We start from the raw sequence: 22,506 nt of genomic DNA, 5'->3' as shown, positions 1-22,506 counted from the left end.
TTCCAAGTACAGTGACCCCTGACAATGTGGGGGTTGGGATGCCAACTCTGCCCCCACCCCCACATTGTCAAAAATCTGCATATAACTTTTGACTCTCCAAAAACTTTTCTAATAGTCTACTGTTGACAGAAGCCTTACCATTAACAATTAACACATATTTTGTATTTTGTATGTACTATGTAGTGTATTTTGACAATAAAACAAACTAGAGAAAAGAAAATGTCATTGAAAAAACCATAAGGAAAATACATTTACAATACCTTATTTAGTGAAAAAAAAAAATCCACACAAGTGGGTGTATGCAGTTCAAACCCATGTTGTTCAAGGGTCAACTTATATTCCATCAAATCCTTGAGTAAGTCAGAGATGGAAATTTCAGAAGTGAATCAGAAAGTCTCAACTCGGGGATCCCTGGGTGGCTCAGGGGTTTAGTGCCTACCTTCGGCCCAGGGCGTGATCCTGGACTCCCCGGATCGAGTCCCGTATCAGACTCCCTGCATGGAGCCTGTTTCTCCCTCTGCCTGTGTCTCTGCCTCTCTCTCTCTCTCTGTGTGTCTCTCATGAGTAAATAAATAAAATCTTTTTTTTTTTTTTTTTTAGAAAGGGAAGTCTCAACTAAATTAATTCATTTACACATTCAACAAACACATATTGAATATATAATACCTGCAAGAGGCACTGAGGTACAGTGCTTCAAAGTGTGGATTCCCAAGTTGGTCTGTGGATATGAATCCCCACATCTCTTAGCAGCTGTATAAACTTGGGCAAGCTACCTAACCATTATATGTCTCAGTTTCCTCTTCTGTACCAGGGGGATAATGATAGGGATGTGCAGAGGATGTAAATGAGCTAATGTAGATAAAGAGTTTAGCCCAGTATCTGATAGTACTACATCCCATATGTAAAGATTAGCTGATTAGCTATCTTATGACTCCATTATGACTGCATGCCAGGCACAGTTCTAGACACTTGAGTACACAACAGACTGTTGACAAGTTCCCCGACCTCACAGGGCTTAATAGTCTTTGGAGGGGTTGGTTGGTGGCACAGAAAATGAACAAACAAATACACATATAACAAGTAATGATAAGCACTAAAACTGTTAAGTGAAGAAAAAGCACCATATGGGGTAAGGGAAGTCAACTGAGATGGGACGGCCAAGGGAAAGCTCGCCCTTGAGAAGAAGCCATGTGGTTATCTTGGTGGGAAGAGCATTTCAGGCAGAGAAAAAAAAAAAAAAAAAAAAAAACAGGGAAAGAAAGGCCCTGAGCAAGAGGATACAAGGTGTGTTAAGAGACTAGCAAAGAGGCCAGCGTCACTGGAGCAAAATGTGGGAAGAGAAGGAGAGAAGTCTGGGGATCAAGGCAGGCTCCTGACCACGCAGGGCCTCAGAGACCAAAATAAGGACACTGGATTTTATTCTGAGTCTGCTGGGGAAACAACCGGGAAGGTTTAAAGCACAGGAATGACAAAAATCAGACTTGCGCTTTAGAGAACTGGCTCTGTTAAGATGATCTCTGATGAATTATTCGACTCTTAGGTTCCCTAAATGTAATCATTCTCATAGAAACAGAGGAACATGAAGTGCCTGGGAAATGGCAACCCCAGAGCATGATGGCAGACCACAGTATTTCCAACTGCTAAGCCCCGAGGCTGAGCACCAAAGCCCAATAATAAAGCTGTTCTGTTCAAAAAAGCAAAGCGTGGACGGCAGGGGTACATCCCATTTCGGTTTGTTGGATTTCATGGACCAAATATTGGGAAGGAAGTTTAAAGGAAAGATTTGACAGTGGTTCTGGAAACATGAAACAGAAAGGGTGAGAGATTATGGCTCCAGAAGGGAATGCCTTGGGACACCAACAATGTGAGGTTCCTGAGAGGGAGAACGGTACACCAGAAAAAGACCACAGGGCAGAGAGGGGCTGTATCATCTACAGGACTGGTTCCTGGTGACAACTCAGTGTCACAGAGAGATGCTTGAGAAACAGCCCCAAGGTAAGGAATTATACAGAGATGCTAAAATGTGAGTGCTCCACAAGCCAAGAGTCAAAAGAAAAGATGAAACTGTTTCCACGTGGTCACCTGTGTAGGTAGGAGTTTGAAAATTTTCAGAGAACAGAAAACCAGAGGAACAAAACCAGGCCTGTGTGGCACACACTATCGTGGAGAGGGAGAAGTGTCCTGTACCTTGTAACATGGAGGTGTCCTCAGCGGCCATACCAACCCCAATAACAGATTATCAAATGGTAGGCTTGCTTACTGAGTCTCAACTGCAAAACTAAGGAGAAAGATGAAGTTAAAAAAAAAAAGAGAAGGGGCAAAAAGGTGTGTGTTTGGGTGGTGGGGGTAGAGCCATGGGGATAACTGGGAAGAAAAATCATCTAACAAGGCAAAATTGCTCAGATTTAATCACATTTATGCAATTCTGGGTATCTATTCAGGAAAGCTTAGAAATTTTGAGCACAGTAGTATTTTTCAAGTGACCATCTTGGCTCTGGCAAGGAAATGGTTATAACTGAAGATATGGAACAGTGTAGAAGAATTCAGAAAGAAACCCAATCTCTGGAAAAAGTGAGGCTTTTTGTGGTTCATTGTAAAGGAACATAAATTAGTCTCCAACCCACAATCTGCACCTACCCCCAACTTCCCAGCGTCCTGCGCAGCCCATAGAAAGTGGAAAGTGTGCCAAAACAAACAGTGTGGGCTGAAGCTCTGTGGATGAAGGGTGGGATGAGGTTCGGGTGGAACTGGCAGGCAATCGAATGGAATCACTTTAAAGCAATGCCACAAAATGGAGACTAAATTATCAAGAGCACTTTCAAAATCCACAGAAAATGGAATATGCTTAAACTAGATCACAGAATTGATTCCCTATTGCAACTCGGTTCAAAAAAACACGCACAGAGAAAAGGAGAGGGGGAAATGGAACAAAGCAAAACATACCTGCTCTGCTATCTGTCTTTAATTAAAGCACAAATACCCTCCCTCTTCTCTTCTCCCAACCACCCTGGAACAGAATAGTGAACTGGCAGCAGCTCAGGTGAAAGACTTCAGCCTTCCAGCTACAAAGAGGGGAGATAGCAGACAATGGAACTGGTGATTCATTACAAAAGAATACACTCCAGAGCCGGCCTGCTGCCACATGGGCTCACGGCACTATTTAAAGGAACAGCAACCCCCTTTCCAACCTCCCTTATTCTTAACACCTTCCCTCCTCTCGGTCCTGATGGAAAACAGATTTTGAAGAAAATGCCAGCAAAGCACTGAGCTGTCCAAGAAAGGCAGGGCTTTGTGTTCCACAGAAACTGGCAGCCTTACACTATAGGAGAATACAACAATTTTCTTTCACATCCATTCTAAGATCTTTTCCCTGTTGGGTACACTCTTCCTTTCAACAACAGTGTAATGGAGTCTGAGCCTGGCTAAACATTTTTTTTTAAATTATTACTTGAAGTCATTTGCAATTTTGTTTTTTTAACTTTACACCTATGACAAGAATGAATGACTTCTCCTTGCCTTCCTCTTATTCTACATTGTTGTTTCTACACATGTGAAGAAATGCATTAATTTGGTTCACATGCTTAGAAGAGAGGATCTCAGTGAAATACTCCTACAGCATTTACATGAGCAACAGATACACCTAAAGTTGTATTTTAAAAAGTCACAGGAGGGATCCCTGGGTGGCGCAGCGGTTTGGCGCCTGCCTTTGGCCCAGGGCGCGATCCTGGAGACCCGGGATCGAATCCCACATCGGGCTCCCGGTGCATGGAGCCTGCTTCTCCCTCTGCCTGTGTCTCTGCCTCTCTCTCTCTCTCTCTCTCTCTCTCTGTGACTATCATAAATAAATAAAAATTAAAAAAAAAAAAGTCACAGGAGCATGTCTGTCTAGTATATTAGAATTCTGTGATTAAATTGTCATTTTTTTAAAAGCAAAACACTATAAATGGCAGTTTGCTAATTACCCCAAAAACTGGCCTTATTAAAAAAAAAAAACTGGCCTTATAAAACTAGAGCCAATAAAATAATACGATGTAACTATTGATATGGATTTAATATTGTCATCTACTGAAAAGCCCTTCATCCTTCTTCCATCAAGTGAGCAATTAATTTAAAATAAAGGGATACAAAAATGTCAAGATCCAATATGCAAAGAACCTAAGAAATATATCTAAATACCCTTATTAATATACTAGTCAAGACACTAAACACCATGATAAACCATTTAACTTTGATAACCAAACCCTGAACAGTGCACATTTTATATTCAGAAAGTTTACGTGACAGGGACGCGACGCCTAGGTGGCTTAGCAGTTGAGCGTCTGCCTTTGGCTCAGGTTGTGATCCCAGTCCGTGGATAAGTCCTGCACTGGGCTCCCTGTGAGGAGCCTGCTTCTCCCTCTGCCTGTGTCTCTCCCTCTGTCTGTGTATTGCTCATGAATAAATAAAGTCTTTAAAAAAAAAGAAAGTTAATGTGACAGATCATTATCAAATATTGGGATTGGATGTCTGGCTTGAAAAACAAAAAGTCAAAAACAAATTTAAAAAACTCCAAAATTGGGCAGCAATTTAGCTCCGCCTTTGGCCCAGGGCGGGATCCTAGAGACCCTGATAGAGTCCCAAGTCCCACGTCAGGCTCCCTGCATGGAGCCTGCTTCTTCCTCTGCCTGTGCCTCTGCCTCTCTCTCTCTCTCTCTCTCTGTCTCTGTCTCTCATGAATAAATAAAATCTTAAAAAAAAAAAAAAAAAAAAAACTCCAAAATCTTTTAAGGACAAATAAAGACTTGGCTTCTCTAGCTATTTCCTTTGATTTTTTTTTTTCTAGATGACTAACAACTACATATGTTACATGATACAGAAACAATATATACCAAAACAAATACACTGACATACATACTGAAAATCCACAAATTTGACTCTTTATATTTCGGTTATAGAAATTCAGGATGGGCAAAAATGAGCAACTTCGTCTCTCAGCATCCAGCACATCCTGAGACAATCAGTGATTTTAACTTTTCTCTTAGAATTCTTAACCACCAAGAAATCCTTCTTTCCAGTTTCTACTTATCTCTTCTGCTTTACTGCTAAGACTACAGTTTTCTTAAATGTCAATTATTCAGACTGCAATATGAAGTGAGCACAAGCATGTGCGTTCTATCTTATGCTTACACATGCTCACCAGCTCCTCCAGAAACGAAGGACACATGTTCCAAGAGGCTGCAGAAAACCTCTGATTAGAAAAAGCACTAGTTTAGAGAACTCTTTCACTGATTTAAAAATATATATAATGAAAAGTCAAGTAGTTGGAAAGCCTTCATTCAGTAACAGCCGAGAAAGAAGAGAGCTGTCGCCCTGTAATAGTGCCAGTTAATGAAAATTGAATGAGGGCTCCAAGGTTAAGAAGTATCATCTCCCAAGCAACAAAGAGAATCCAGAAATAGGTCTATCTCTTTTATGGAAATTTTTTAAAAAGTAAAGCAATATTTCAAAAGAGTTAATTAGGCTAACAACAAAGGGATAAGAAGTGGAAGAGAAAATATTTCAAAGATTTCTCCCCTTTCCAAAAGAGGAGGGGTTTCCTGATAATCTCCAAACTCAGATCTGGTGAAGAATCCCTTTGGAAAACTATATTCTTTGGAACTTCCCCTTCCCTCTAGGTCACGTTGGCAGCATCTCCCCAATGCTTTCCCTCCTTCCAAACAGCACTGCAGGGCATTATATAACGTTTAACGGAACAGTGTTCCTGCTCCTAAAATGATGCCCCTCTGTATCCAGATCTCTAGCCGACTCTCTCGCCCTCCGGTGGTGACTTGGAGAGGAAAAGAGAAAAGAGAATACAAAAAAAGGGGCAAACTCCTTAAAAGGAAAGCACTGTCCAGTGATGAAATTTCCCTACAGAGCATAAAAGCCTGGAGTGACACTAAGTCTGAGCCTAAAGGACAGAACGCTCACCCATGCAAATGATTTCACTGATCAATCGCAGTCTCATCATTCCCTCTCAACCAACGTGAAGGGGAAAAGAGTAAAAGAAACGTATGGAGGGTGCCGACGAGAAACAGACACGGCCAGGGGGATCCGTGGAAGACGATTCACCTTTCCAATTGTCAGGAATGACTTGCTAAAATGCAGATTAGATATTGCCTGGCATAACCAAAGACAGGCAGAGAGAGAGAGAGAGAGAGAGATGGAGGGAGGGAGGGAGAAAGAGATCTTCCATTTCCTACTCCCTCTCCTTCAAATGTCTTTTAATGTCCGTGTGATTGTCATTTATACATTCAAATCTGTTCTCCTCTCACAGAGGGTTCTACCTGCCTCGGCTACACTTGGATATTCCCATAGTTGCTACTGAAAACATTCTTTGCCAGTAACGAAGCCACGAAAATGAAGCCTATTTTTCTAGCCTTCATTTTTAATAAGCCATTTAGAGCAAAGGCAGCAGAATGGCAATTCCACAGCCAATCCTGAGAAATCACAGTGAATCAGGAATCAGATTTCCCTAGAACACAAATTCTTCTGCAATTCTTAAAAGGAAGTCATTCCCTTTCCCCTCTTTTTGGCAGTCTGTAAGAATCTCTTCCTACCTCTGCAGTCTCTCTCCCTCCCTCTTCTCAGAACCAAGACAAAGAGGTAGACAAATCCCCACAGGGTCTTTCCTGAGCTACAGCTGCACAGTACAGGAAACAGGAATCTGCTATGGAGCTGAGGGACAGGGAGAGAAAAAAGGACACAGATGTATCACTCACACACACACACACACACACACACACGCATGCACACACATACTCAGCAGACACAGACTAACACTTTTCAGTTGATAACAATAAATCTGGCCTTCTCTGAGAAGACAATCATTGTTAAAACTCTGCCGACCATGCCAGACCCCCAGATCTTTATTTAGATCCCAGAAACCAGAAAAGAGGCACATCGAGGAAACACAAATCTTACCTGAGTGACCATTTTCTTTTCCTCCATAAACCAAACCGCACAGAGGATGAGCCCTTCAGGGCGGTCGTGCTGGGGTGCACCTCCACAGCTGCCCCCGCCCCCCCCCCCCCGCTAGCTATTTCAGGGTGGACAACTGATCTCCCTTTATCCCTATCCCGCTCCCCTTTCTTTTTCTTTTTAGCGTTTCTTCCTTTCTTTTCTCTTCCTCTCTGGCAGCCTCTCCCCCTCCTTCTCTCTCCAGCTCCCTCCCATATCTCAGGCAGATGGCTGAAGGAAGCCCCACCCCTGAATGCCTAAGGTAATTAATCAGAGTGGAGCCCCACCTCTTCCTCCTCCCCCCACCCCTCCCGGCAGGCTGACATCTCCCAACTCCAGAAACAGGCCTGCTGGAGAATGGCAGTTTGGTGTGTGCTTTGCGCACGCGCGTGTGTGTGTGTGTGTGTGTGTGTGTGTGTGTGAAGGAGGGGGAAGGGGGAGGGGGAGGGAGGGAGGGAGGGAGGGAGGGAGGGGCAGGCGCCATGTGCAGGCATATTTTAAGGAATGAATATCTGCTGTGGGGGCATTAATTATATAGCACTGGAAGCATTCACAGCAGCTCAGCATAGTTAGCACAGATTTAAAGCATTCCACCCGTGAATAGCTGATAATAATGAAACAAAAATTATTTTTAAAAAGAACATTTCCACTGATGTACAGTTTATAGATGTAGTCGATTTAATGAAAGATGTGAAAAGCTGCTGAATGACCACTTAACGGAAGGTTTTCAAGGCATGGGAATGGGCAAGAACTTGCCTGTCCTAAATCAGTCTAGTGATTGTCAAGAGAGGAGGAAGGTAATCTAAGTGCTTATTTTTTTCTACTGTAAAGAACCTGGGGATTCTGGAAGAGGTGTCTATAAACATGACTGCTTAAGAAACTGAAAGTGTATACAAAAGTGCATACAGATTTGACTGCTGAAGGCTTCCAGTCTCATTACAAATCTGGTTAACTGAGAACCCGCCCTTTGTGTTCCTACGCCTTCTGGATTTCAGCCTCCCCTAAGAATCATAAACCCTCTCCTATATACACACTGGGCACCTGTGTCATTACTGTAAATAGTAATTGTTACTACAGAGTGCTATAGATATAAAAGATTTGTGAGAACATTTACTGAACATGAGTTCCTTTAACATTCTCTTATTAAAATGATATAATGAGAAAAGCATAAAGGTGTGATTCAGTCTAGAAGTCTTGGTCCAAGTCCTGATTCTGCCCTTTACAAGTGATCTTGTTAAAGTCTTTAACTTCCAAATATAAATTCCATAATCTTCCTATTTTAAATTATTGAATTTTCAAATAAAATAATCTGTGTAGATGGTGAGTTTATGGCATTTATCATTTATCTCATAAAAATGAAGGTTTCCTATTTCTTTTAGTATTCTAATAAGATCCTATTCTAAAGGATTTTATTTATATTTTCACTATGATTCTTTATTGTTATAATCTCTAACAGATTACCCAAAGGCAAAGAGATTAATTCTAAAATTAAGCTTCCTATTTTTAAGATTAACACCAAAGAAATCAAAATTTAAAATCACAAATTTAAAAAAATTAAATAAAATCATAAATCACACTGAGAAAACAGTGTTTTGCTGTCTCTATGAGGATTTGTTTGGCAAAATGCATAACCAGCCTTTTAAACGTACTGTATAATAATAATGTGGGTTGGCACATTGCCAATACAACATCATCATGCTCCTACCCAAATTAATAATCATTTCAACAATTCTGAAAAGAACACAGAAAGTACCAGTCTGGAGATCTTGCAGAAACTGGCATTAATTATAGCTACTTACTGAATACCTACAATAAGTCAGGCACTATTCTGGGCATTTTACAAATATTTACATTATACTTTTGGAATAATCCTCAATGAACAAAGAAATATGTACCAAAGAATGGGATTTTTAAACATTAGGGGGTAAAAATACCACTATCAGAAAAGGAATGGATCAGTACCAGGTTTGTTCTTATTTAACATTTCTAGAAATGATCTGGAAATAGGACATACTGCATTTTAATAATTTGCAACTGAAAAGCCAATCAGGAGAAAAAATACAATCAAATTTTTTAAAAATACAGCATAAGCAGAAAAGAAGAGGTAGATGAATTTCACTGGAAGCAAAGGCAACCCAGTGTACTTTTTGAAAAATCTAAACCACATTTATGGGATAATTATGTTCTCAGTTCTAATATAATAAATAAACCTCTCTCTCTCACACTCACATACACACACACACACACACGCTATCCTTATGAAAGCTGTAGTTATTTTGAAGCTTGTCTGTGACTGCAGCCTCCATACATAAAGACAGACAACAAGGCCCCAAGAAAATACTTTTTAAAAAATTTTTAAATAAAGAGGCAAATGAGGAATCTCTACATGCAAAAAGCCCAGGATTAGGGCTGGAACACAAATTGCCTTTGGCCTGGTATTCATGCCAATTTTGTACGTACAGGACCAACATTTTATACTGCAAATAATAAGCTTACAAGAGTCATTACCATAAGGAAAAGAATTAATATGAGCTAATGTCAAAATAAATATACAACGATTTTCATAAACTCACTGAATAACAGGATCATTGAGCACTGGACAAACTCAAGGATATTTTGAAGTGTGTCCCTGACTGTCAAGGCTGGCATTATAGAGGACAATTTGCTCCCTGATGCCCAAGAGAGAGAAGAGCAACTGAACTGCCTGGACCTGACCCAGCAAAACAAGTGGCGTCCCCTAGTGGCCGGATATGCCCCGTAGTGTACCAAGGAGCAACTAATCCCAAGGCATTTTCTAGTACAGAATATCTGGGATTTAGGGGATCCCTGGGTGGCTCAGCAGTTTAGCGCCTGCCTTTGGCCCAGGGCGTGATCCTGGGGTCCTGGGATCAAGTCCCGCATCAGACTCCCTGCATAGAGCCTGCTTCTCCCTCTGTCTGTATCTCTGCCTCTCTCTCTCTCATGAATAAATAAAATCTTTTTTTAAAAAAAAGAAAATCTGGGATTCTCCCAAGATCCTCCTTCTCACTCAACACACCAAACCAGAAGCAAGTCCTTTTGATTTCTGTGAAACCTACCCTTTCTTTCTAACCCCCTAGTACTATAAACTCAGCTCTAGTCATATTATTTTGTATCTAGCCTTCTACTCGCCCCTTTCTGCCTCCAATCTACCACTCCTGCTATCCGAGCTGCTCAACCTTACTGAGGGGACCTCGTTTTTTTTTTTTTACTGTTTTTGGGGGGGACCTCTTTCTAAGTGCAAATCCCACCATGCCATTTCCCTGATTAAAATTATCAACCATTCTCCACAGCCTAAAAGGAAGGAAAGTCCTAATTCTTAAGTAGGTGCCTACCACATAATCTGGCCTCACCATACGAGTCAGAGTCCCTGCTTCCCTTCCTGCCACCCACTGCTCTCTGCTCCCAGCACGCTGAACCACATTCCCCAACGACACTATGTTTCTGTTCATTTTTGTTTCGCATTCTTGCTCCCTTGACCACGGCCTTCTATCTGGCTAACTGATGAATTTATCCTTCAGAGCTCACTTCAGGGACCCCCTGTTCTAGAGTCTCTCCTGACCCTACCTGCTCCCAACATTTGGCTTTGGTCCCCCTTTACCCTATGCCTTAGTGCTTGCCTGGCCTAGAGTTCATAAAGTTGGGGTCACTGTTTCTGCATAAATATGACTTGATGAGAGCAACCTGAGGGTAGGAATTATGTGCTTCATACCATATCCCCAGTTCCGAATGCAGTGCCTGAATACACAGCAGATGAAAAAAACATTAGCTGAAATCAAGCTACAATGCCTTGACTTCTAACTCTATCCATTTATTTTAAATGCATGGGCACCTAAGAATGAAGAATACCCATGTGGTTATCAAAACATTAAAAAGTGCTCTTTTCTTCCAAAAAGATACTTGGAAGTATGTTCAGATTTATAAATTTACCTCAGTATTTTAGAAATCTGAGGCTGAAAGGGAGATGTACAAAAAGAGAGTGGGAGAAAGGCCTTATTGTCAACTTGATTAGAATAGTTCAGATTCTAGACAAAATAATACTCACTGATTTTTCAAAACACACACACACACAACTTTAGGTGCCCCTGCTCTTCACAATTTTACATTAGATGTGACTCAACTTCCGTACCTTCCACCCACATACCAGTAATGCTATAAAAGCAGATCCAACAGTCCCTGGCTGGAAGGCAGGTTTTGCTCATACTTTCCCAGGCTGCCTCTGACACCCAAGTGAAAAGCAACATTAAAGGGATAGCATTTCCTGCAATAATAAAAACTTGTTAGTATAAAAGCTTTTCACAGCACGCCCCCACACAATAACCCTAAGTGTAAATAACAATTTACACCTAATAGATATTAAATACCTTCCCAGAAGCATCTCTGACACAATGCCACTTTAATATCCTTTGCCTTCACATTCCCTTTAGTATAAGTGAAGCCAAATTAAGGCTAACTCTATTATTTCCTTGCTTCTTTTCTCTAGTTTAGGCAGGGTTCAGTTATACAGAACCCATTCTTGAAAAAAAAAAAAAAAAGTGAGAGCTGCATTTTAAATGGACTGCTTTAGACCTTCTATGCTATAAAACCTAAATAACCCTTACATTTATCTCTTGTCCCTGAAAACTAAACCTTGTAGAACAAGACCCCAAATAACATACTCTAAGACACAGGTGAGCCCAGAGAAATTAGAAAACATTACTTCATAAATTAATATGCTGTGTCTCTATTACTAAATAAATTACTGGAGACTCTCCTGTCTTCTTCACCTCCAAATCTCTATGCGTGGCACAGTATCCGTCACACAGTAGGTACTCAAAAAAAAAATCCTCAAAATGAGAAATTAAAGAATACATATATTCCTCTACATCAAGGTCGCCTTCCCACAAAGAAGTAGTCTTTGGGCTACTTCAGTCCGCAGCATTGTGTAGACCCAAGCATGCACTAGGTAAATGGATCTTTCAGATAGGCAACTTCCTGTCTCCCAATCTTCCAGATGCCCAATATCCTTAAGCTGTACTTGGCTGTCCTAAACTCTCAAATCCGGACACTTAGCTACACCGCCTATAATGTAAGACCTTGCTGCTTCTTTCTCCAACTGCCCATTTACCTCAAAATGATCATCAGAGCCAACATGTTCAGTGGGTGACAGGTTACATAAAAACTGCCTCAGGAAAAACTGTGATAATACACACAAACTCTGGGGTGCCTGGGTGGCTCTGTGGTTGAGCGTCTGTCTTCAGCTCAGGTCATGATCCAGGGTCCTGGGATCAAGTCCCACATCGGGCTATCCACGGGGGAGCCTGCTTCTCCCTCTGCCTGTGTGTGTCTGTCTCTCTCTGTGTCTCTCATGAATAAATAAAATCTTTTTAAAAAAATACACAAACCCTTAGCTTGTAACAGTTACATTTCCCTCTCAATGTTTTTTTGTTGTGGTAAAATACACATAACAAACATAAAATTTACCCTCTTAGCCATTTTCAAGTATAGCTGACCCTTAACCAACATGGTCTAGGGTCCTGAACCCTAAGGTGGTCAAAATGTATACTTTGTAACTCCCCCAAAACTTAACTAGTAATAGTCTACTGCTGACTGGAAACCTTATTGGTAACATAAATAGTCAATGAACACATTATTTTATACGTTGTATGTATGTATTATACACTGTATTCTTACACTAAAGTAAGCCAGAGGGGAAAAAAGTTATTAAGAACATTGTAAGAGAGAGAAAATATATTTATAATACTGCACTATAAAAAATCCACATAGAAGTAGACTCTAACAGTTCAAACCTGTGTTCTTCAAGGGTCAACTAAATATAGTTTGGTAGTATCATATATATCCATAATTTGCTACCACTGCCACCATCCATCTCCAGAACATTCTTCATTTTTTAAAAATGAAACTCTGTATCCAATAAACAATAACTTCCCAGTCTCCTTGTCCTCAGGAATCCCTGGCAACCACCACTCTACTGTCTGTCTCTGTGGATTTGATGGACCTTCTGTGCCTCACAAAAGTGTCATCATATGGTATTCGTCTTTTTGTGACTGGCTTATTTCACTGAGTATAACCATCCTCATGGTTCATCCATGTTGTAGCTTATATCAGAATTTCCCTTTTTTTAAGACTGAGTAGGGGCGCCTGGGTAGCTCAGTCGGTTGAGTGTCCAACTCTTGATTTTAGCTCAGGTCATGATCTCAGGGTCATGAGGTTGAGCTCTGAGAGGGGTTTCCCACTCAACAGGAGTCTGCTTGAGATTCTCTCTCCCTCTCCCTTTGTCCCACCCCTCAATTTGTTCTCTCTCCCAAATAAATAAATAAATCTTTAAGACTGTGCATATGGACTGTGTACTCCATTGTGCATATATTATTACCATATTTCAGTTATCTATTACTTCATCTACTGATGGACATTTGGATTGTTGCTTCCACCTTCTGGCTATTGTGAATAATGCTGCTGTGAACATGGGTGTACAAATTCCTCTTTGAGATCTTGCTTTCAATTCTTTTGGGTATATACCCAGAAGTGGAATTGCTGGACCATATGGTAGTTCTATTTTTAATTTTTTGAGGAGGCACCATACTGTTTTCCACAGCAGCTGCACCATTTTACATTCCCACCAACAGTGCACAAGGGTTCCAAATTCTCCACATCCTCACCAACACTTTTCTTTTCTTTTTTTTTCCTTTTGTTTTTGACAGAAGCCATCCTAACAAGTTATATTTTAACCATTCAAGTCAGAGGCAGTAATATTTAATCCAAAAGAATAATTTCAGGAATAGTTTCTCAATAAATAGAATTTTTTTCTGGGCAGGGAGGCTATAGTCATTGTTCTTTTTTTTTTTTTTAATTTTATTTATTTATTCATGAGAGACACAGAGAGAGAGAGACAGAGACATACGTAGAGGGAGAAGCAGGCTCCATGCAGGGAGCCCGATGTGGAACTCGATCCCAGGACTCCAGGATCACGTCCTGGGCCAAAGGCAGATGCTCAACCGCTGAGCCACCCCGGTATCCCTAGTCATTGTTCTTTAAGTCATATCGAGCACTCACCTATCTACTTATTCTTATTGTATTTTATAACTTGTAAAACCAATTTCAATCGCACACTCTTAAGACATGCGTGATTTTTATCAAGAATAAGAGCAATGAATGATAAAGTTCTGAAAATACTTCATTGCCGTATGTTGAGAAGGACTCACTATTTCATTAACTCAACACTAGCAATTCTAGAAATACTTAATTTTAAAAAGGTGCAAAATCTCTAGTTTTTAAAAAATACTGTTCAGCCAAATCTTCCATAATATCTAATGGCATAAAACACTGGTACAGAACCGCACAGGTTATTCACTGCATAGCTTTAATTTAACTAAGTATAAGAATGTAACAGAAGCCAGTAAGAAAATTTTGCAACCACAGTGAAGATAAAAATTTAGGTAGCAAATAACCATCTATTACCCATTTATAAATGCCCTGAAAGAAAACTGTTACCCTAACTGAATTAGTAAGACTGTAAAATAGTTTTGGACCTTTCGATTTTAAATTGTTTTTTCATTGCCATTAACTTCCCTGATGTGGTAGAATGGAAAGCATACTCTTAAATTTTAACATCCCATTACCTGCATTTCTAAACTACCTTAATTTTACATAGAATAAATCTACTAAACAGACCAAAGTCAGGGAAGTGTTTCAAATACTGAGCACAACATTTATCAATACTAAATCTTAATGATTGAAAAGATTTGGGGTGGCAAATTCATTTTATTATAAATGAATAAAATTTTACTGCAAAAGACTTTAGCAAATATGTCATAATTTCTTTTTTAAATTTAAGATTTTATTTATCTATTTAAGAGAGCGAGGAAAAAAAGAGTGAGTATGCAGGCGAGTGGGGGAAGGGACAGAGGGAGAGAATATTCAAGCAGACTCCCACTGAGTGCAGAGCCCCAAGGTTCCATCTCACATGGGGCTCGATCTCATAACACATGAGATCAGGAAATGAGCCAAAACAAAGAACTGGATGCTAAACCTACTGGAACCACCCAGGCGCCTCTCATGTTATTAATTTCTTTTTAAATTTTTTTAAAGATGTATGTATTTATTTATTTTTCATGAGAGACACACAGAGAGAGAGAGGCAGACATAGGCAGAGGGAGAAGCAGGCTCCACGCAGGAAGCTGGACATGGGACTCGATCCCAGGACCTCAGGATCACACCCTGAGCCAGAGGCAGACGCTCAACTCCTGAGCCACCCAGGTGTCCCTCATGTCATAATTTCTGAACAGGAATTCTTTAATCTATTCCACAACCTTTGCTTTGTTAGGGGGCAGTGGGGGGGGGGGATGGCCAGTTTTCTACCTTGAAACTTCTTTTATACATTATAATTGTTTTTTTCATATATATGTCTGATGCTTCAACTTCTTTGGAAATACTTTTGCTTTTCCATTTTTTTTCGTCAGACAATTTTACTTATATGACTGTTACTACAAAGTCCCTTATTTTGCTAGTTGGGTCTCAGAAAAAAATTGTTCACAGATATTTCTCTTCAAAAGCACATCAATATTTAATGGTAAGAAGCTTTGTTTCTAATCTAAGCTCATGACACTTCCAGCTTTAAACTGCTATGTCAACCAGCCTATTTTGTTTTATGCCAAGTAGACATTGAGTCCACAAGTAAGTACCACAAATATATCAAAATTTCATTATGGTAAATGTAATTTACTCTTCATCTAAGTAACTCAAAATAATGGAAACATGTAATATATAATAGAATCTAAAACATATAGTACGGATCACTATGTTAGAATACAGTTGAAGAAATATAACCACAGCCCCTCCCATCTGACTTCAACACTGGTAGCATAAGACCTGAATGAGTTTACTCCAGCAAGCTTACACAACAGGTCCAGGTCCAGTTAAAAATAGCCTGGTTTAGCCTTCAGGTCCACAATATCTAATAGGATATACTGGTTAGTTTGTCACTTCCTTTAACCCTATGCCTTTCTGTCCAGCCTACAATTGAGGACCTAATTATTAGAGAAATGGCCATTTGAAAAAAAAAAAAATTAAGTGTCATGAGAACACAGATAAACCAAAATAAACTGAGAAAACAACTAGTATCTGTAATTGAGAATTAACTGTATTCACCATTTTTATTTTCCTATTCTTTTCAGCACAACCAATTAACATTTCAAAGAATTGTGGCATATGAAGATCATTTGGTCTAATACCTTCATTTTATATACAGGAACAGGAAAGTCATGTAAAACGAAGCTATATGCATATGACAGAGGTGGTGACACTACAGATTGAATCAGAATCCAGGGTTCTTCAACTTCATTCACTATACTACTACTAACTTAAAGGCAAATCGATATTCAGAAATATATTTGATAATGACTTAAAATTTTCTGATTCTAGACTTCAATAAGTTAATAACTAAAATACTATTTATCTCATTGCAAAATAGTCTAAAATAAAATATGACCTTTCTGAAAAAACATGGCAACATTTGGAAACCACCATTTGTGCTTCTCATCTGCTCAAAATGAAGCCTCAAGTTTACTGTAGGACAGTGACTTAGTTATGTTACATTTACAATGCCAAGCCCACTGCTTAACACACACACACACACACACACACACACAAATCTCTCTGAAACTTCAGAACGTCTAGTTGAAAGCAACCTCTCCTGCCCAGCCCTCAATACTATAAAGCTCAAAACTCCCGTTACAGCAAATTAGCAAAATACTATGAGAAATCTATGCCCTAAATGGTACCAGGTCAAAAGACAGAAAGCTTATAAGCATTTCATCCCACCATAAAACCTTCACATCAAACAGTACCTTAAAAAAAACAAGTTATAGCCCTTAGCTTACCTGGACAACAGGATATTGATAATCCATACAATATACACCATACATAGCAAAGGGGAACAAAAAATCTTTGGATAAAGACAGTATCAAAAGTGTCTACACTTTTGCCCTGCTTGCTCTGGCTGTCCTGTCCAAAGGAACTAAGTAGCACCAAAAAATCTTTGGCTGACTCCCAGTCTATGCAGATAGGTATGCTGGCTCAGATGATGAGGTTGGAGCCTGGTTCAGCCCAGGCTTCCACCCCAGTAAGATTCAAAACTACCCAGAAGAAATGTTCAGGGAAAAAGCAAAAAGCTCCAGACAGGTATGCTGGCTCAGATGATGAGGTTGGAGCTTGGTTCAGCCCAGGCTTCCACCCCAGTAAGATTCAAAACTACCCAGGAGAAATGTTCAGGGAAAAAGCAAAAAGCTTTCAGTTACAGACTGAAAGCTATACTAGAGACTTGCTATTACTGTTGGTTTTAAACTGACAACTCCACCAAAAACTCAAGAGGCAAAGAATCACAGCCAGGGAAAAGAACACAGGCTCCTTAAAGTGGCAAACAAAAATGGTAGGAAGCACAAGGTATCCAGGATAAGGATATATATGTTCCAGGCTTTAAGTGCGTCAGAGAGAACACTCCCAATCCAGGACATGGAAAGGCAGATGGGACTGGTATTATTTCTCTATTCCTTCTTGGGCAGGATGGTGCGCACGCGCACACGCACGCACATACAACACACACACACACACACACACACACACACACACACACACACACACCCCTTCTGTCTCCGGCAGAGACAGGTGCTAGGATTAACAGTATAAAACCCCTCTGTCGTGGAAAGGAATGGGAGAAAAAAGAAGTCACACTGCTACATGCAGTAAAGGGATCCCTTTCATGACAGCGTATGTTTGTGTATCATTTAACACCTCCTTCACTATGCTTTAACAGAGGCTGGGACAGCTGGCAGGATCAGGACTAGAAAAGAGGAAGGTGGCCCCAACTCTGAGGCAACATGAGTCGACTGGAGACCTTAAGATATGCAAGACACTCTCTCAGCTGTTCCAATCAAACATGTAAGGATTAACTCCGGCTGCTTCCAAAAAAAGTGGGGGTGGAAAGGTTTTTTCAGAAAAGCCAGTTGCTTTTCCTCTTTTAGGAAGCTGCTATACCCACCCTACCATTATATACAAACACACACGTGCACACATATTTCTATAACAGATATTAAAAGCAGTAACAAACATGGACAGGTGTTAAGTCAGTCTGATAAAGCAAGTTAGCTTTCTGAAGTCTAAACAGCCCATCTAAAACCAGAGAACTAAAGTAATTCTTAGAAAATAGGACATAGAGTTGAGCAGAAAGTAAATGCTTAGTAAGAGACACACTGTTTTTAAGTATTGCTCCTAAGAAATCCCCTACTTGGGGCAAGCATTCAAAAGTTCATAATGATAAATAATTCTAAATTAGTTTCAAGGGCTATGATCTCTCTAACCTTGGAGAGCCAGTAATATTATAACATGTTTCAGTAAGATTAAACCTACGAAGATTAAATGGAACTGTGAGGCATCTGTGAGAGTTTATGTACAACTGTGTTGCCACCCCCCCCACCCCCCGTGCAGGTTTTCTCTCCTTTTATGGTCACTGCATTTTATTTTAGGATTGTTCAGAAGAAATTGTTTTTTTAAGAGTCAAAATGGCCTTAGTACATCTAAGACAGTTCTCTTGGTTAAACATTTACCTCAAATTGGTTCTAAAAGATTAGGAGGACCATTGTAACTACAATGTACTAGACAATGTACTAGACAGACTAAGTTCAGATTGTTGGTATTCTGGGGCCATGTGTTCTGTATGAGAGACAATAATGCATCAATTCAGTACAATTAAATAAAAATTTACTGAGTATCTACTGCACACTAGGTACTGTGCTTAAGCACTACAATATGAACAGACATGGTTCTGTTGTTGAGGACTTTATAGTTCGGGGGGAAACAGATAAGCACACAGGTAAAACGAAAAACCAAAAGGATGCTACAGCACAAAATTAAACACTGTGAGCAACTTCTCATACAAGGAATGAGATTTTTTTCAAAGTTGCTCTTAATGAACCATCCATTGTATCGCTTTCTCACCACCACAATTTTGAGAGTCTGTTTGTCAATTCTTAAGGGAGTATCTGAACCTTACAACATTTTTTATCTGATTTGTCACACACTAAGGGCCTATAATACATTCTAACTGTCCCCTATACGGTTATTAAAGTGGTTTTCTATCCCCTATACAGTGATTAAAAAATTAAGAAATAGCAAAGGTAATGTTTCTGTATTAAAATCTTATACTAAATTTATTTCTACATCTAATCAAATCATTCTCTAACCCTTCTTCTTCCTTGTACGCCATTCCCATTCCATTCCATTCCACCTCCACTCTACTTCATCTCATATACAGCAGTACTTGCCACAAACTATGACTGACAAATTTCATAAGTTAACTCTGTTCAGTATTTGGTGAGTTAATTACAGATGATGAAGTTCCCAGATGGTACTGTATTTAAGATAACATATTATAATTCAAATTCTAAACAGCTGGTATATTTAAACTTGAAAATGGTCTCCATATACATAACGAGGAGGGCCTAGTCAATTTCTAGAGCTTTAAATTCTTCTCGAGTATATATCTATACATACAAAGTGAAAAGATGTGACTGATACTTCATTAAATGAAAAAAATTATTACTGAATAATGTGTACAGTATATTTCCATATTTTTAAATGCACATATGTATCTCTATATGTCAATCAGTAAATCATGCAATTTCTAAGCTTTATGTCTTACATGTCATACAGTTATATGTATACACACATACATATATATAACTTACTGACACACCACAGATGCCATATATATACTATGTATTATATGTAACATGTAATATATTTATACACACACACACACACACACACACACACACACACACATATTATAGGCATAAGACAAAACCTGCACCTCTAAGGGGTAGGATGGCGGGGAGGTAGTTGGCTTTATTATTTTAGAGAGAAACTTCTAGTATGTTCAAACACATTTAAATTAGCCTTTGGCACTCCTATAATATATCTTTTTATTTATAAGTTTAAGGGAATCAAGACAGGTTTTCCTTTGAGTATAAGTAGTTTAAAAACTAGCAATCTTTCTCAGTCTCATCTATATTAACACATTTGCTTTACCTATATGATGGCCTTACTATAACTCTCTGGAGGATAGAAATGATAATCAATCTTATTCATGTCTTAACCTAGATTCTGCCAAAACTGTGCCCAGGTCTAGTTTAAATAAATAGCCCCTCAGAAAAATGGCAAAATAATTCAATTATTTGAATGATAACTCCATGTATACTACTTCTTGCCCTTTGACTCATCTCCTGTAAAAAAAAATTCAAATTGTTATATAAGACCAGTAACTTAGTCAAGCTAAAATTCTAAAAAATACTTATACCATTTGAAAAAGTACACACTTTGCAATATTATGAATGCTTTTATAGTAGTAAAGTCTTTGTGTATTGACCAATTATAAATACAGAAAATGGCCTTTCACATATATTTCTATGCATCTCTTTAGTAAAGACACACAGACTACAAATTTCAACCGTCGGCATATCCATAATGTCTGTTAGATGGACTGTAATGTTATCAGAGAGAAATAGACCTAGTGATATTTAAGAGTGAGATATCTAGAAACTACTTTGAGATTTATGAAATTTAAGTTTTGATAAGGATAAAGTAGACAATTTACCATCATCAGTCCCATACCATAGAACATGATTGGTGATAATGCAATGTAATCTGTACCATCTACAATCGAGGTATCAAGAGTTACCAAGTACTGGATAGTCAGAAAATATCTGAGGTTCTTCTCTTTTCTACTTTCTTCTCATTCTTTTTTTCTTCTCTTCTTTCCTTCCCTTCTCACTATGCCACAATCCTACTATGAGTGTGCGAAGATACTAGAGTTAGGCCTCACGGTAGAATATTTAAGCACAGATTGCAAAGACCTCTCTGCTTTAAGGTATAAAATTAGTTTTAGTGACAATAATATTAGAAGATTCCAAAGATTGCTGTGTAATGGGATAACATAAAAGTTAAAAAAAAAAAAAAAAAAAGACAGGGCTTGAGACAGATGAGGATGGAAGGGATGAAGGAAAGAAAGATATGTATGTAGGCAAAATATGTAGTTAGAAATATGCAAGACTTATTTAAGGATCAGTGTGACCAGTCTAGATGACTGTGGGTGAACAGTGGCAAATACTAAGAAAAGTAGGCTGGAATCACTGTGGAGGGTTTAGGACATCAGGCTATGTATTTTAGACCTTACCTTCAAAGACAATTTGAGAAGGAAAGCATGCTACAAAATTAAAATTCTGTGAAAATGGCTCTAGTGGCCACAGGAAGAACAGAAAAGTCAGGGAAGCCAATTAGAGGATAAAATTACAATAGTCTACAGATTATTAATGCAAAACCTTGTTAGCCATAGGAATAATGAAGGTATAGATGTAGGAAACATTACAAAGGCAGCATCCACAGGAACTGCAGATTGTTCAGATACAGGGTATGAGAGAAAGGGTAATTAAATATAACACTATGGTTCTGAGTCTAGTTGATTGGCCAAATAAGTATCCCACTAATAAAACAGGAAAATCGGAAGTATAAACTGCTCTGAAGTTATGGCAGGACATCCAATAGGAAATGTCTAACACATACTCAGAGGTGTAGGTGGCAGCCCCAGAAGAGAGGTCAGGGTTAGAAATGAAGAGCCAACAGGAGTATGGGAGGAACAGTCAAGGGCAGAATGTGGTTGACTGTTCTCCCATACTGAATTAGTCCACAGTATTTTTCTTTCAAAAAAGAAAAGATAGAGAAGACAGATGAAAGAGAGAGAGAGAGAGAACGAACGAACAGTGGATACAAGGCACAGAGCTGAAAATAGAACCTTAAGGAATACTCACTTCTAGAAGGCAGAAATAGCAACAAAGGATAAAAAAGATTAAGCAGGATCATGTACTATTCACAAAAGCCAGGACATAGAGAACATCCGTTACTATTCTTCTACCCTATGTCCCTTACACTAGGGGAGGCATTTCATAAACTGATACCAGAGTTGAGTATATAGCAATGTCAAGTAGAAATACAGAGAAGTTTTTTTTTAAAAAATGAGAATGTAGGAAAGATAAACTGAATTTAGTAAATAAGGGGATCAAAACAAGTTTTGTGAGAGAGCTGCTTTTGTAATATCAGCAAAAGGATGGCGGTGAAATTAATAAATTCACAATCCACATGGAAAATAGACACAGTATCTGCATATAAATTTTAATACAACTATCTTGGGATCCTTGCTTGTCTTCCAAGTGACAATAAAGTATAAAAATAATTAGTGATACATTCAACTACTCACTGTTGTCTCGGTCAAGGAGGACTGTTACCTTGTCTTGTTTTTTTGGCTGTGCCTTTGATCATATTGTTTTCTTACCTATTTCAAAATGACCAAACCTTTAAATGGATCCCTTCCAGGTCTACCTTCATGCTATCTGTTCCATGAAGCTCTTCCTGATTACTTCCAGACAGAAGTAATTTCTCTTCTGTCTGAACTTCATGGTATTT

The 22,506-nt window shown here is 39.1% G+C and overlaps 1 protein-coding gene across 28 annotated transcripts in view; it reads right to left on the bottom strand.

The window, feature by feature from the left end:
• Nucleotides 1-22,506, bottom strand: part of RBFOX2 (RNA binding fox-1 homolog 2) — a 273,798-nt gene that overhangs the window by 89,835 nt on the left and 161,457 nt on the right. For 2 of the 28 annotated variants that reach the window (XM_072844145.1, XM_072844147.1), the window contains exon 1: nucleotides 6,943-7,213. The exons of 25 other annotated variants lie outside the window; for them this stretch is intronic. In XM_072844145.1, coding sequence (XP_072700246.1) covers nucleotides 6,943-6,969 — 27 coding nt within the window. In that variant the 5' untranslated portion in view covers nucleotides 6,970-7,213. Of the gene's footprint in view, nucleotides 1-6,942; nucleotides 7,214-16,874; nucleotides 16,987-22,506 lie in introns of those variants that run through there. One more of the 28 variants, XM_072844144.1, reaches the window with a different exon arrangement.

Source organism: Canis lupus, chromosome 11 (assembly GCF_048164855.1).
Source record: "Canis lupus baileyi chromosome 11, mCanLup2.hap1, whole genome shotgun sequence".
Classification (NCBI taxonomy): domain Eukaryota; kingdom Metazoa; phylum Chordata; class Mammalia; order Carnivora; family Canidae; genus Canis; species Canis lupus.
Note: the sequence above shows the minus strand (reverse complement) of the source record. Positions and strands in the feature narration are given on the sequence as shown.